Here is a 16,978-nt window from a genome sequence, read left to right as displayed (position 1 = left end):
AACGACACCCTAACTGACTCTCGGGGCGAAACACGTATCGAAAGTGTTGTGGAACGAAGATCAACATTCAGCGAATGGCTCGTTCTGAGCTAATTAATTAGCGGAGCGCGTAGCCGCATAGCATGCTGCTGCTCACGCCCAGAGCCCGGGTCCAGGGAAAAAGCCGCGTTAGCTCATCCTCCGCCGCGGGGGGGGGAGAGGAGGGGGGGGTACGCGCTGTCAGGGCGAGTGAGCCTGGGGGTGTGGGGATTAACAAAGTTTAATGGAGCTCCTCGAGCGGGAAGAGCTGGCCCAGCACTTTCACTGAGCCGGCAACGCGCTGAAATAAAACCCGCCGATGAGCTTTAAACGTCCGGCCGGGCGGAATCGAGAGACGGACGCCAACCTGAGGCAGAGTCGTCAGTTACTAGGGATGCGCAATAGACACGTCTGCTTCGGGCAGCAGTGTAGTATAATGGGTAAGGAACTGGTTCGATTCCTGGGAAGGACACTGCCGTTGTACCCTTGAGCAAGGTCCTGTGTTGCTTCAGTATAAATCCAGCCATATAAATGGATGTAATGTCAAAGTAGTGTAAGTCGCTCTGGATAAGAGCGTCTGCTAAATGCCTGTAATGAAATGCAAAGGATGCTTTTTTTACACTAGCTCTGAGGTTCTGATGCACCACGTGTAGCACAGAGTCTACCTCCATTCAGCTTAATATACTCAGCCTGCTAAACATAATCATACTGTGGCAAATGTGTAATTACTGTATGTAGGTTACCGTGTATAGACAGTGTGACTAGTATTCAAGTGATGTAGGAATAGTTCTCTCACTGCAGTCACATTTATATCACCTCCAAAAATACCTGGGATTCACATATGCAATTCAAACTGATTAGAAAATTATATCGAGCGGTCTTAATGTCGAAGGCCCCCCCCCGCAGGACAGTCCTTGGCTTGGTGATTTAAAAATGGGGTTTTCGCGGCCGCGGCAATCGGGACGGCCGCCATTACAGGGATCGCGGCGCGTTAGCGGACGACTCCGCGGCTCTGAGGCCCCCCCCTCTGCCCCTTTTAACCCAGATTCTCCACTCCATTGGACAAAGCACTTACGGAGGGCCGCAGTGGTATTTAGCTTTGTGGACCGTGGAGAATGGGGTGGGGAACTGTGCCGGTGATGGCTGGGAGTTTTCACAGCCTCCAGGGTTCACACTGGGAGGCAATTAAGGCTCCCTGTTTTTCAACGGTGTTTCACATACATCAGACGTGTGCGGTATATATACTGTAAAAACCTCTGAAAATACACACTTAAATACACACGCTCACACACACATCCGCACACTTCCACAAACACACACACACACACACACACACACGCACTTCCACAAACACATGCACACACACACACACACGCAACAAAGACCTCTGCTTTTATTTTGAGCAGAAGTGCACTTTCCATTAAAATTCAATTTGGTGCCGCCATTCACTGTGCTAAGCGGAGAGTGACTAAGTTTGGAGATAAGAGTGCTGGAGACATTCAAGATGAGGAGCATGATGGGATACGTGGCCCCGGGGGGAGCACAGTAGGAAGAGCGATGGACAGCCTGCCATTGGCTCCCATAGGCATGGTGCACTTAAGTCCCCATTAACAGCCAATCACAATAACCTTCTGCCTTTGAGTGTAAGATCTTTGAGCGTGCTCCAGCTAGCTACACTCCACTCTCTTTGTGCTTGGCAAGTGCATCCAGATCAGAGGTCATCAATCACCACCGCCTGTAATAAAGGAGCTCCAGTCCACTGCACAGAAACGTAATATACTTCCGTGACAAGATCTGATCAGCAATTCTGCTGAAAATGGCTTCCTAACAGCTTACATAACTGAGGGAACGAGTGTCCGTGGATAACAGTAAATTCTGGTTTATTTGTCCGATATGAGTGATGATTCAAAGGAAGGTGCCAAGGTTCACCCTGTTTTTTGAAAGTTGATATTTTTTTTCCTCTGCAGTCATTCAACTAAAAAACAAATAAAGAAATGAAGAAAAAAAAAAATTCTGTTCCGGTCCGTTGAGGGAATGTTTGACGTGCTGGAAATAATTGTGCATGTGGAAGGATGATTGCTTCCCGGCTTGGGCCCTCATCCTGGAGGACGAGGGTTTTGACCCAGAGGAGGTCCAGGTAGAGGGCTGCACCTGCTGTAATAATCCAGGACAGCAGCAGTTTGCTCCTCAAATGTTCGTTCACAGCAGAGTATATGATCATCAGAAGACTGCGGAATTGCTTGATGGTCCTTTTGCTTATTTATTTATATTTTGCTTAGAGTTTTCAAGCAAAATCCATTTGGAGCATGGTTATATCTTTAGAATGGCAGGCACAGGCTAACATTTTTCCATTTCTTTTGCTTAACTTTTTTGCAGCCCCCTCAGTGTATAAAATTAGCAGTCAACATATTACACGTCAGTTTCCACAGGGATTTATAAGTTGTGTAAAAGGATTTTAGGGTTTTGAAAGTTTTTTTTTTTTTTTTACTGAAACTTCACGTTCGAGTTACTCCAGGTAACTTTGCCGGCGACCCCCACAGCACACCCATTCTCCGGAAAAGATAAGCGAATGTGAGTTTCTCATTTTCAGACAACAAAAAAAAGAAAACCCTGACAGCTGAAGACATTGCCCCAGCGCTCCGCGGAAGACTCTGTCTCGTTACTGCCCCTCGTTTCGTTCCCGCCCCCCCCCCCCCCCACGCTAATACCTGCAGGTGCACTGCGTCCTCATTGCGCGCGGAGAGAGGCGCCTTGTTCCCGCCGGGGTGCGGGCGGATTTTAAATTCACGACGGGTCGACCGCGGCCCGCTCTTCCGAGAAAAGGTAATTAAGAGCGATGAGACGAGCGCGTCTCATTTCATCCCCAAACGCGCCGGGACGCCTCCCAAAGTCGGGGGAGGGGGGGGGAGGAAGGTTCTCCAGAGACCCCTCGAGCGACGGAACGTTCTGGAAGTGTGCTCGGAATGGGAATGGGCGTGGGAGGTGCAGGGGGAGGTCAGGGCGCCACAGCGTTAATGGTGGAGATTGTAAGCGGAGGCGGAGGAGAGGCCGAACTCACGCCATGGCTAATTCCTCTGTGGTCCTGCCTGAAACAGGGACGGTTCGCAGGAAGGGCTTGTTGACGTTTTGAGCCCACAGCATTGACTTCCAGGCAGCTGCTTCCTGTGAGTCACACCCTGTGAGTCCCTCCAGGAGCATGATCCAATCACCCCAAACCCCACCCACATGGGTTATATTTTCTTAAACAAAGAATGCAGAAAAAACAGCCCATTTCTTATCTTTGATACTTTATGAGCTAAGTGAGGCTACATTTGGTTACAAACAAGCAGCAAGAGCTAGCAGAAAGGTTTTACGGGAGGCAAAGGTTTGTTTGAATGCAGATGGGGTTTGCGGTGATTGGTTCATACTCGTTAAGGGGCGGGGACATGCTTGACAGGCAGCAGTTGCCTGGAAGTCCATGCCGATGGCTGAAAGCACCGAGAAGCGCAGGAAGGGCGGGGGGGGGGGGGGGGGGGGTTTGTTCACGTGAGACTTTCGCACCTGAAGCGCTCGCCGCACGTGTGAAAGCTCTCGTGCAACGTGCGCACCGGGTGGGCCGGCCCGAGGCCCGTCGTCAGGGCGACCCCCGTTTCCCCGGCAGCAGCAGCAGCAGCGGCAGCACAGCGAATCAGGTGCGTTCCGCCTCAGCGCGCCGGACGCCGCGGCACCGCCCCCCCAGAGCGCCAGATTCCGCGCACGCAGGGAAGATGGATGCGTCTCCTAACCCGCTGAATTAAACATGAGCCGCTGAGGAGACCACCGCTGGGGGGGCGGGGGGGGGCAGGGGGAGGGGGGCGCCTGCGATGTGCTTCGTCAGGTAATAATGCGCGGGGAGGGGGGGGGGAGATGGGCTGGGGGTCCATTTCCCCCAGGCCCTCAGCAGGCCGGAGAAGCTAACGATAATGGATGCTCGTTGCGGCGCTCCAGTTAAAAAGTTATGCCTTTAAAATTCCTGGGGTGTGGCATCACGAGCCTGGGAATTCTGGGAATGCTCTGTGTCCACCAAGAGCTCTCTTTTTGAACCACCCCAGACGGGAATATTATATTTCATTGACAGCTGTGCTAGGTATTTGTTTTTCCATGCGACAGCAAGGTTTTGCTGAAAAACTGCAGATAATGGAAAAAAAAAATTGCTTTAGCAGAGAGGATGTGATGTTTTCTTATTTACACCAATTACATGGCCTACATTTTACATATCATACATTTCTATAGCTGATTTTTCCTGAAGCTAAGTATTAGTGGATACATAAATGTGCAAACTTATAAATGTACAAACACCAGGACTTGACTGCATTGCACAAGAGGGACTGTTAAACCTAAGCGTGCTTTGCAAAAACCAAAAAATAAGTCACTCTCAACAAGTATTTTGGTCTTATATTTCATACTTTAAATCTTACTTCTACAACTTTTTTTGCTATATAGGACAAAAATATTGCCAGTGAAGTGAGACAGTTTGACTCATTTCAATATTTTCCAATGGAGTACAAAAATTTTCAAGCAAACGGTAACTGAAAATAGGTCAATATTTTCTACTTGAGAGAAAAAAAATAAGATTTTGTCTCAAAGACTGAAAGGCTCGTTATGACAGCCTTTTTCGCAGTGTAGCGTGCTCCTGCGCTGTGCCATATCTGAGTGAGGATGGGGGGGGGGGGGGGGGGGGGGGGGGGGGGGGGGGAGGGGGGTTGCCTGCTCGCGTCCGGCTGAATCAGAGAGCACGCTGTGGCCCAGGTGGAGGACCGTGGGGCGGGGGGGGGGGGGGTCTGCACCTCACCCCACCCCACCCCTCCTCCCTGTCATGCACCAGGGCCCTCGGGCAGATGAGACGAGTCAGCGACTTTTACACACCGATTTCATTACGGGAACAAAAATAAGGCGCACAGGAACGCGTCTGTCATTTACCATCGGAGCCAGCCCTGCTGAATAAAGCTACATTTAAATGCATTTAGGCATTTAAATATAATGCAACGGGGCACTGAATCTCACTATGGTTTTGAGAGCAAATTTTAAAAAATGCATCCATCTCTTATTAAACCACCGTGTGTTGCCGCATGTCACGGTGTTTCCTCCTTATAAATCTTGAAAGCACATGCAGTGGTGCATCATGTGCGTGGTCCTGATCAGACACAAAGCTATTGCCGGGTAACCCTCAATGAAGGTGAGAAGGACAGAGGAGCTTGTTTAGCGGGCCATTAGTGGGCAGCCAGCAGGTCGGCGGCAGGGAGCGGGCCACTCAGCAGCACCACGGCTCCCATTAGCGAACGCTACGCTAGCCTCCCGCGAGCGCTACGCTAGCCTCCCGCGAGCGCTATGCTATGTTAGCCTCCCGCGACAGCTACGCTAGCCTCCCGTGAGCGGTACGCTACGCTAGCCTCCCGCGAGCGCTACGCTAGCCTCCCGCGAGCGCTACGCCACGTTAGCCTCCCGCAAGCGCTACGCTAGCCTCCCGCGAGCCCGGCCGCACGTGTCCCTCTTATGTAGGGGAAGGCGCTAACGAGCGGAGGACGGGGAGCGTGCATTCAGCTCTCACATTCGCCACGGCATGATCCCGCGGCGCGTGGGTAATGTGGCTATAAATAGAGCAGTCAGATTAACCGTAGGTCTGGGGAGGGGGGGGGGGGGTGGGTAACGTGTTTGAGCGAATCATTTTCCCCATGCGCCTCCGCGCGCACACACGTAAACAATATCACTTTGGACAGATATTCGCTTGGAGCAGAATTCCTTGTTATTCGGGAGAAAAAGAAGAAATTTACATTGTACTTGTGTACTGTGGTCTGTGCGGGTCAGGTTATTATTTTATCTCTGTTGTTCCATCTGCTTCTTGTTTTTTGGGTTTTAAATGTATTCATTTATTTTTTTTAATCTGAACTGAGAGCCATTTTGAGTTACACTCAAGTGCTAAAAGAGTCAATTGTAAGTCTGCGAGCATCACGATTCTCTCCTGTGGGGCGCTGCTTTAATTATTGTTAATGAATGTAATAATGTGAGAAGGCATGCATATTAATGTGTCACAGCCCGTGTATTTCACAAAATGGGTGGTCCAAACTCCAGAGTTATGTTGTCTCATTGGTGGATATTGCAAGTCTAAATAATTCCATTATTTCATGGCAGTGGACTAATGCTAGTGTGTGTCTTATCCAACATTAGCACAACCCCTGCCTTTATAATCTGCACGGTATCTTCCACCGAAAGGCCAGTTATCTAATGGGATTTCACAAGCTTTTTACATTTTTTTCACCTGCTTTCTTCCAAAAACTTAACCCTCGCTGCATCTGCTTTGCCCCTGCTACTACGATTGGTCAGAGCCTTAAAAGGAATTATGGATGACTCTGAGACTGGGGTAAAGGCTTACGGTTTCCACGTTCTCATAGACTGCTCTTCCCCAAAAATAATTTTCATGATGTTTCATTTTATTCGACTAGGGGGAAGGGGTACCTCCTTAAATAAGCACCTTTTCCAGAATGGCCACTGGCCCATAATTCATTTAAACTTTCAGATATCTGGAGAGGTATCCAGCGCTACCGCCCTAGCGTCAGGCTTGCACTAGACTCTGACCAATCACGCCAGTGTAGGGCGTGTAACATGGATTTCCCACCCTGGGTGAGGGACGTGGAACACCGCGTGAAAGCTCATTGGCTGCGTCCCGTCCCGTTCCTCTGTCCTGATTGGAGCGTGATGGGGGGCCGAGCGTTGTGGGGAAGTGCATTCACCTCTCTCTCTCTCTCTCTCTGCGGTCCCTTGCAGGAACCCGGACAAAGGCATCCAGTTCCTCATCTCCCGCGGGTTCATCCCGGACACACCCATAGGCGTGGCCCACTTCCTGCTGCAGAGGAAGGGCCTGAGCCGACAGATGATCGGCGAGTTCCTCGGCAACAGCAAGAAGCAGTTCAACAGGGATGTGCTGGAGTGAGTCTCGTCAGCGTATCCGAGCAACCGCGCGCTCACGGCACTGCGTGCCAGATCAGTGCTCTCACGCCCTGCTTCCTTCAGCCACTCTGACCTCAGGTCACTGCAGAGGAGGAGCTCAGATAATGAGCCATGAACCGTGGAAAAGTGGCCATTTTGGAAACAGGCACGTTTAACATAACATAGCATAGCTCAACACAAGACAACACAACGTAACACAACAATGGTGACAAGCGGCCATTTAGCCCAACGATGCTCTGCTTTTTCCAACCACTGAAGGGTACCAAGTGCATACCGTTTACCTCCACACTAGGTAGTATGTGGCACCGTGTCAAGCCTGGTCTTGAAAACCCCTAGAGTTTCTACGTCTATAACATGAAGCTACTCCACGCAGTGACTACTCTCTGTGTGAAAAAATACTTCTCAATGAGGAATTTACCTTTTAATAAATCCCATGTATGCCCCCTCGTTCTACTTCCATGTGTACGGCATCTTTACGGAAAGAAGTTACATTTTCAAACACAAATGAGAAAATCACCCCCAACGTGTTTTAGCTGTGAACATAACATTTTTGTGCGCAGTGCTGAAGCTCAGCTGTTTGTTTTCCTCCATGTTTGTTTGGCCTCGGTGAGCCTAGACAAATCAGAAGCAGATGCTAATTGGCATTCACCAGAAGCTGAGCCCAGCGCCACAGGCTGCACAGGGAAATGTGCCGTTGCATAAAGCACATGCACAATCAAGTGGTAAAATCAGGGCCAGCACAGTGTCTTCTCTCCATCATTTAGAGGAGGAACAGAGGTGGAACACAGTGTTTGTACAGTATAAGTGTATGTGTGTGTGTGTGTGTGTGAGTGTGTGCGTTTAAGATCAATGAAGAAAAAGAAAGAATTGGACAGTGAAGAGTGAGAGAAAGTCGCTGCTCCGGAAATCAAGTTAGGGTCCATGAAAATTCCTGTACTGTGTAGATTTTTACTGTGATCATCACCATACTGTGTTGCTCTTGTGAAGATCCTCACCCTGATGATAACTACGCGGTGATGTTCCTGTGAATGCTTTTGCAATACCAATATTTCTACCTCCGGATCTCCAAACTGCGATAGCGCCCCTGCACGAAGGGCCATCTGTAACAGGCGGACGATCCCAGGGATGACCAATAACGACCCATTTGGGAAGTAAAAAAGCAGAGAACTTTTCACTTTTTTTGGAGTGTGTAATACTGTCATTATTAACCCCTCATTAGGGAAGCTCCAGGTGCATCTCTGAAGCGCACTCCGGGTGCAGTGCTATCACCACCGTCTCTGCCGGCGAAAGCCACTTTTCCAGGGTGCCGTGCTTGTAATTGATTTCCTCCCCCCCGTCGCTGTCAGACAGCACTTGTGCCTCCTCTTCCTCACTCGGAAAAGGAGGGAGTGATTGGCAGCTGCCGTGGTTACACCGGGCCCAGGGCGTTATTTCTCCTGCATCTTCTGGGGGGGGGGTTTGTGGGTTTTCCAATCTCTGACATAATGGAGAATAACTGGTTCCAGGTCAGGGGGCACCCTTATCGGCCACGTATTACCAACCCTGGTGAAATGGTGCCTGATAGCCTTAATTCTCAGGTGGGGGTGCCCCCATATTGAATTGCGGCCCCATGCAGTGGAGGGCACGGAGGGCTTTAGATCACCCACGTCACCCCGAAAATAATTACAAGCGCGCCCAGTAAAAGCAGAGGTTTTCTTGAAGTGTATCGAAGTGCATTTCAAACCGGGATCTAAAGAGGCTTTTTGACAGTCGGTGAAGCATCTCATACCATCTTGCGTTATCAGCAAAATATGTGTCTGTGTTTGCCTTACATAAGCTTGCACTTTGAAGGATATGCAAGCACACTGCTAGACGGAATAGGGAACCCGTTCAGGTGTAACAGCGGTAGCTCACCTGGGGTTTTCAGCACGATGCTTATAAGCTCACGTTTCCTGTGGTACTAATGATGGTATGACATCGCGTGCGAGTGAGTGTGTGTGTTTGTGTGTGTGCGGAGCTGCACACTAACAGCAGGGTGTACCACGGACCAGCAGCCTGAAACAGGCCACTGCACTCTACCTCTCCACATTTCCTCTCTCCCACTCTCTTTCTCTCTCCACCTCTCTCTTTCTCTCTCCACCTCTCTCTGCGCCCTCCTTCTCTACCTTTCTCTGTCCTCTTCTCCCTGTGTCTTAGTTCTCCATCTCACCCACTCTCAAGACGAACGCACCCCAGTCGCTTGCTCGAACACTCTGTTAAACACACACCGGTCTGGAAAAAGGGACGACTCAGCGTTTCAGGAAAAAAAGGCCTGTTGGCTTCCCAGAGGTGGCATCCTGAACATACACGGTGCTGCTGTCAGACGTTTTTTATCCTTTAACTCATCTGTCAGTTTCACCTGTACAAAGGAATACGCTTCAGCAGTCTGTCCTCTGGTTCAACCGATCGCCTTTCTAATTTAAACCTTTGGAGCGAGCATCTCCAAGAGAGCATTTCCATGCTCGCGCTGTCTACTCCGCTCTTGTTGATTGGGGGGAAAAAAGGGATGTTTCATTAGCTTGCAATTTCCTCATTAGTCCCTTCCTACAAACGCCGTTCCATCTGGTTGGCTGTTTTTTTTCCCCCCCCCCAGCCGGTTGGTTGCCGTGCGCACGTAATCAGAGCGCTCAGTGTAAACGCGACAACGTTAGAACAAACGCGCGCATTCGCCAAACGTGCTGATTAGCTAATCAGGCCAGGTATGGCCCCCAGGGGGGGCTCTGACGCCAGTTAGGCAAATTGAAAATCACGCGCCTCCCCCCACCCAACCCCCCACCCCCCCCCCCCCCCGAGTTCTCATTAGATTCACGACCGCTCGAAACGGTGGTAGCAAGAGAGCGAGCGAGCGAGATAGCGAGAGAGAGAGAGAGCCATCCGTCAGCTAACAGCCGATACGTGTGGCTTTTACTGCCCAACCCCCCCCCCCCCGCCCCCTTACCCCCTGCTCACTGCTGCAATATCTTTCATCATTTATAACATCTTTGCTCTGGAGCACCCCCCAATGCAGCATCTAATGTAAAGTGCGGTTTGAGGAATGAACAGTCCGCTCGACAGGGAGCTCCACTCTCCCATCTCTCAGCTCTACATTCCTGTGGGCTGTTTTACTTCTTTCTGCCGATGGCCTCGCTATCGCTGCACAGGGCCAGAGATATTCATTTAACAGATACCCCCCTCCCCCTCTCTCCATTCTCATTTTACAAATGGTGTTATGGTTTTCTGATTATACCTCACACGGTTGTCGCATTTTTTAAAAAACCTGTACGTTTTATGCCATGACACTAAGCATCGTAGTATACAGTATTTAGCTGCTGAGCTAAAATGTGACAAACACATTTTAACTCCCAACAATTTATCTGTAGGCCTTGCACTAGCCAGACTCTACAGTCGCGTGTAAGTGTATGTGAGTGAGTTCAGATGGCAGTTATTGTGCGGGGGGGATTAAATCATTTTCTGAAGAGAGATGAGAGATATTGATTGGCTCTCCTGCAACTCATCTGAGCAGAAAGAAAGCTCGAACAGAATGTTCTGCCCTTCTCTGCTACTTCCTTGCTCATTGCACAAGCCCTCACAAGCACGTATACTCGCGCACACAAAGAGTGAGTTCATCGCCATAGAAACAGACGGTTCAGACGGTCTCACCCACTGCGAAGTTCTCAAACTTTGCAGCGTACGCCAATGACGCGGCGTTCAACATCTCCGAGGCTTCGCCAACAACGCAGGGGCTTTGTGTTCAGTCGCAGACCTCCATCTTTCCCCAGCTCAGTATTACATTACATTACATTACATTACATTACAGGCATTTGGCAGACGCTCTTATCCAGAGCGACGTACAACAAAGTGTATAACCATAACCAGGAACAAGCATGACGAAACCCCTAGAGAGAAGTACCGGTCCAAGTGCAGGGAACAACCGCATAGTTCAACTTGGACCCTGAAGGTTAAACTGATTAACACTAAACACAACGAGAACGGCAACAGTATTATGCAGGCTCTGTGACAGTAAGGTTTAGAGGCAGCCACCAACGTAATATCCTACCGCCTGAACACAGCAGAACAGGTAGAACACACTCATGTACACACACACACACACACACACGCTTCAGGTTAGAGTTTGGCCGTGTCTGTATAATCTGGGCCCGCTGTGCACGCTGTGGCCTGGGGCGCAGGGGGTGGGGGTGGGGGTGCAGCCCTGAGCCCTAAAAACGACACGCCAGGGCGGAGAGGATCTCTGGTCGCAGGTACGGCTGCGTTCGTGTGTCCGCCAGCTGTCACTCTTCTTGATCCCTGTGAGTGACAGGTCTCAGTCTTCGTTCTGTTTCCCCCTGCACCACTGCCCATAGAGTGCACCCACACCTCCCCGACAGCCATTTACAGAACAGGCATGCAGACTCCCTCTCATTCAGCTGAGGGGTTTTATTCAGATAGGCAGATAGACGGATGAACAGATCGATAGATTACAGCTCTCTGTTTGCGGGGTGCGTTGCATGCTCATTGTTGTGTGATTGCAAACGCCTAGTCGTATCAAAAAAGACATTTTCTTTCTCGCGTCCTCTGGCCGTACGAGTAAATTATATCTGACTGTGGAATAACAGCGCGTAAGGTTGATACACTGGCTTAGATTTATTCAGTAATAAACTACAGCGCATTGCATCCAGTGTGAACGGCTCAAATTCCACACGCGGCTTGTTTGTGCTGTGAGTGTTTTCTTCACTGACACATTCGCCTTGACAAAATGACAATAATTAAATCAACGGTAATTGACGGTAATTACTGTTATTTCAAAGAATGATTTTTTTTTTTCTGCTCAGAATTGGCTTGGATTACTGAAATTATCCACATTACCCCAGTGCCAACAGCCACAGCATGTCCATTTCCACACAATTTAAATGTCTTGGTTTTTAAATTTAAATGCTAACACACTTTTAAGACATTCACTCATGGTTACATAAGATGAAAACATAAGTAGACTAACTAAATGTGCGAGTACGGAGTGTGGCACAGTGGGTAAGGAACTGCGCTTGTAACTGAAAGGTTGCAGGTTCGATTCCCGGGTAAGGACACTGCCGTTGTACCCTTGAGCAAGGTACATAACCTGCATTGCTTCAGTATATATCCAGCTGTATAAATGGATACAATGTAAAGTGCTATGTAAAAAAAAGTTGTGTAAGTTGCTCTGGATAAGAGCGTCTGCTAAATGCCTGTAATGTAATGAGTAACCTGAGTTTCAGTCAGTAAACCCGAGAGCTATTTTCATATTATATGATGCTGTGTTTTTCAGGCTCATTCAGGCTTCCGAGAGCAGATTTTCTGACGAGATGCCGTCTTTCGCAACACCGGCTGTGTTTAAGGGCTACTTGCTGTTGCACATCATCCCTTCAATAGAGTAAAAATATCTACCAAAAACAAATGTGAAAAGCCTAATTACAAATTTGTGAAAGATGTCTACTAGGGATGTACAGAGACATTGTTATCTATAGCTGCATCTGTTCCACAAAATAATTTATATTCATTTATATTCGGGGGGGGATAGTTTCCAAAAGATTGTCAGCTGGGCAGTTGATCTGTTTATCTTGTTATTGAATAAAGGCAATAAATGCTAATTGTTATTCAGTAAACACATCTGTCAATGTATTGAGAAATGCATTTAAAATGAAACCAGTTACTCAGATACATTTCTGTGCTTTCCCTTTCTGTTCACTGTTCACTTTCCCAGAATATCTTCTTTAAATCATTGCTCAATTTTGGGAAGAGGGGGGGGGGAAAAAAATCTGTATTCAGTGCATTATCTGTGAATTATGGCGGCTAATTTGAAGCCTTTCCTGTGATCATTATCGACAGACAATTTAGGAGGTGGAATCTGAGCCGTTTGTCACTGAGCTGGCAGCGTGAAGGCTTGATTTTAAGGGGCTCTAATCAGGGCTGCAAGATCGTCCCAAACTGTGATAACAGTTCAATCGTGGCCTGGGAGGAATATCCCGGAAACCTGCGGCAAAATCAGGACTTTGGTGAACGCTTTTGGACTTTTTGGGGTGGGCACTTACTGCAGGAACACCTCTGACGTGGACTGAGCACGTCTTAGACGCCTTAAAACCTTTTTTTTTTTTAAACCTCCTGTTCCCCGTCCGTTTTAAGACGCTGAATTAGGCCGAAACATGCAAAAACATGTCTCTCTTGTCACCGTCCTAAACTGATTAAAGAAAATGTCGAAAAAGAGTAACGTCGCCAAGATGTTTATGAAAAATGTTCTATTAGAGTGAGTGCCCCTGTCCTCCTTATGATTTGCAATGGCTTTGACGCACCAATCTGTTACTTTTTATTTTGGTTGTGGACCATTATTTCTGGCGCATCACTGAACTCTTTAGCCCAGCTTCTCCTCTCATTGCTTCCTCGTCCCTTCCCTCTCTTTCCAGCTGCGTGGTGGACGAGATGGATTTTTCCGGAATGGAGCTGGACGAGGCCCTGCGGAAGTTCCAGGCCCACATCCGGGTCCAGGGCGAGGCCCAGAAGGTGGAGAGGCTCATCGAGGCCTTCAGGTGGGTGAGGAGACAGCCTCTGTGTGATGTTTTTGGCCTCTCGTGCCCTCGGCACCCCCCCCCCCCCACCCCCGCCCCCACAAATGCCCTACCACCTCTGGTCCCTTACTTTGACGTCATGGGAGCAGGCAGGAGGGATAATTTGGCCTGGCGGGGCTACGGATGGAATGAGGGCATTTGGTCACATTCCCAGTGTAGCGCAGCTAACTTGCAGTAGTGCTCTGGCGGACTCTAAATTGCCTCTAGGCGTCAGTGTGTGAGTTAATGGTGTGTGTGCCATGCGATGGATTTGCGACCTGTCCAGGGTGTGTTCCCGCCTCTGGCCCAATGCATGCTGGGATAGGCTGCAGCCTCCCCAGCGACCCTGACCAGAAATAAGTGGGTTAGATGGCGGATGGATGGATGGATGGATAATGTTGTTTTTCACGTCTGATACCGTTGCTCATACTGAGCGGATGAACACATTTATGCTTCTCTTGCTTTGTAAGTCAGTCTGGATAACAGCTTCTGCTAAAACAGTTTAATGTAACGAACCCATCCCCCCCTCAGCCCTTGAGATTTGGAACATTCTCACTCAGTGGGACTTGCCCTAGATCGGCCGATGTTATCCGAGGACGGGTGTCACATTCGTCAGGACATATTTAAAACCGACTCACTGCACTGCTGAGTCACAGTACCCCACAGTCTACTCGACAATGGTGATCAATGCATTACAGTCATTTCACCTCCCTTTAAACAGCTAGCCTAGCCGCGGCGTGCGCACATCTTACCCACTGCTTCCTTTCTGCATCGAGTAGCACTGAGACAAACATCCGATAAGAAAGCGCAGCTGGTTTAAAAATAATTCTGGGTTATATAACCACAGCCTCTCTCTCCCCCCCCCCCCTCCCCCCCAGCCTCTGCTGCCTTTGATGTCTCTGTTTAAAAAAAAAAAAAAAAAAGTACTCGAGAGCCCAGAAATGGAAAAAAAAATCGGCCAATAGGAGCGGGGCCTGTCCTCTAATGAACGCTCCATATGTTTGTGCTTTCAGGCGGAAACTCCATGTTTATTTTGCCGAAAACGTCTCTGAAATTTGGCGGTGTGCGGGAACACCTCAGCTGTTCGTCGGCGTCGTTCGCCTCGGTAAACATTATGTAAAAATATTGATTATGCAGCGCCGCGGTGTAGGCGAATTTAATGGTGAGAAGCGGCTCATTAATTATTTGCCTGAAATCGTGAAACATGCCAGGAACAGTATTTCCCACAGAGGAGGGCTCTTTTCAATCAGAAACAGGAGCACATGCATAAGTCATTAACCTGAAATGCGTCTCTTCTTAGAGCACGCAATTCACTTTGATCAACTCGAGTAGTTTCCGGAACTCAAGGTTCGCACTTGGATGCAATAAGTAGGATGCCGTGTTGATTTCCGTTGCTTTCTTCACTTTCTCAGGATTAATCACCGAAGCGAGTAATTGCTCAGAAAATGGCAGCTGTAGCGCGCATAAACAATGAGGTCTCTGCAGTTAAAACTCACCCGCTTAACGAAGGAGGAGCTCTGAGGAGTATGCATGTGAAATACACACGTTTAGAGTAAGGTTTGAAGTATGCTCTGAGAAGTGTGCATGTGAAATACACACGCGTAGAGTAAGTTTTGAAGTATGCTCTGAGAAGTGTGGATGTGAAATACACACGTTTAGAGTAAGGTTTGAAGTATGCTCTGAGAAGTGTGGATGTGAAATACACACATTTAGAGTAAGGTTTTAAGGACGCTCTGAGACGTATGCGTAGGAAATCTCCTTGTGTGCTGGAGACCTCTGCCAGCTGTGAATCACACTGACCTGCCTTCCCCATCTGAGACCTCTGCTCAGACCCAGCGAGGGCAAACGTGGCCTCCAGAGAGCACGTGCTGCTGGCCTCTGGAATGTTATTCACAAGGCTAACGGGCAGCAGCCGAGCCGCACACGCACGCACGCTCCGGTCCCTTAAACTGCCAGCCTTTAAGATTTAACATCCTGGGGAATGATTCACATCAACGGCGATGCTGACCATCTCATTTTCCACTCCGGAACTACGACGGAATTAGTTTGATTTTTTTAACTGCTCCATGCCCCCTCCCCCCCGATCATAAATCCCTTGACTGTTCCCCTGATCAAGATTCCATCTGAAGCGAATAATCTCTGAAGACCGCTTCACTTTGTTTTGAGTTTAATTTTCTCCACGGTGGTCGTGGGGAGGGGGGGACAGAGATAGCTGTGGGGGGAACATGGTTTTTTGCATTAATCATGGGCTACTGGACCATAACACACGTGTGGTAACGTGCTTCCCTGCGGGTGGCTAGTGTTTGATTGAAAAACCTAAAAGAGGTTCTTCCTTCACACCTATTATGGTGACTCACTACACACACTGACCATTCGTTTGGCTCAACGGATTGAAGGGCCAGATCAAATTAAAACTCAGTCCACAGGCTAATGATGAATAATAGTAACCTGTATGCTTTTTATTTTATTAAACTCTGTACAATAGCCATAAATGTCATGTGAGCATGTTGTTATACATGTGCACCAGCAAGTGTATTATTTATTCCTAGATCCAGCAGTAGTAGCTGTGACATAATGAATAAATAAAATGGCCATTATTTAAACTGTTCTTTGGTTATCTTTTTTCAGTTAAGTTGCAGTTGTTATGAAATCAGGCTCTGGAAGTTAACTATATTTTCTTTTTTTATGCCAAAGATCATTTTCATTTTGACTTTCATTTGTCTGAACAAGTAAACTGTCTTCACACTAAGAATGAACAAGCTCCTTTTTATAACTTTCACTGTACGCATTTCATTACTCTACAGAGTCATCTTTTACTGGAGAGTTACAGTAACTTTGGGATTTGAGTCATATCTGAATTTTCAGACATTTTCATCTCAGTAAATCACAGACCATTATGAAGAAAAGGCCTTTGGGAAGAGGACTTTCTTCAAATATGTACTTCTATCCTCAGTCAAAATTGTCTTTGTTTTCAGTATGGTAAATTGTTTCCAGTGGCCATACAGCTGCCAAATGTTTACTGTGATATATGCTTGCATACAATGCTGACAACCAAATTGTGACGAATAGTCGCTCGACATCTGTTTCTCAGCTTCTCTCATTTGCTGAAATCAACACTGGGACATTGATGAAACGGCTTCGGCGTCGTCTCACCACAAATCATTCCTCTTTGTCCCGGGATTCCTTCAAGTGTACACAGTAAAAATCAGCTCTTTCAGAGTACATACAGTATGCTTCCTGTTGGACTCATATGTACTCCATTTAGAGTTGAAATGACTCTCAGCATTTTACCGTGTACATATTGGCTGATTTTTTATTTTTCATTTTAATTTATGACTGTAACATGTCTATCATTACCATTAGCGAGAATATTCTCTGTGTGCCACCGACATACAGAGTGACGCATGCGCTTAAAGCACTCAGAAGCC

The 16,978-nt window shown here is 48.1% G+C and overlaps 1 protein-coding gene across 3 annotated transcripts in view; it reads left to right on the top strand.

Annotated features, from left to right (window-relative positions):
• Nucleotides 1–16,978, top strand: part of LOC118231588 (IQ motif and SEC7 domain-containing protein 3-like) — a 109,373-nt gene that overhangs the window by 71,006 nt on the left and 21,389 nt on the right. For all 3 annotated transcript variants that reach the window (XM_035425545.1, XM_035425548.1, XM_035425546.1), the window contains 2 exons: nt 6,799–6,960; nt 13,410–13,532. In XM_035425545.1, coding sequence (XP_035281436.1) covers nt 6,799–6,960; nt 13,410–13,532 — 285 coding nt within the window. The remainder of the gene's footprint in view (nt 1–6,798; nt 6,961–13,409; nt 13,533–16,978) is intronic.

The sequence above is a fragment of the Anguilla anguilla genome, chromosome 7 (genome assembly GCF_013347855.1).
Source record: "Anguilla anguilla isolate fAngAng1 chromosome 7, fAngAng1.pri, whole genome shotgun sequence".
NCBI classification, from domain to species: Eukaryota; Metazoa; Chordata; class Actinopteri; order Anguilliformes; family Anguillidae; genus Anguilla; species Anguilla anguilla.
Note: the sequence above shows the minus strand (reverse complement) of the source record. Positions and strands in the feature narration are given on the sequence as shown.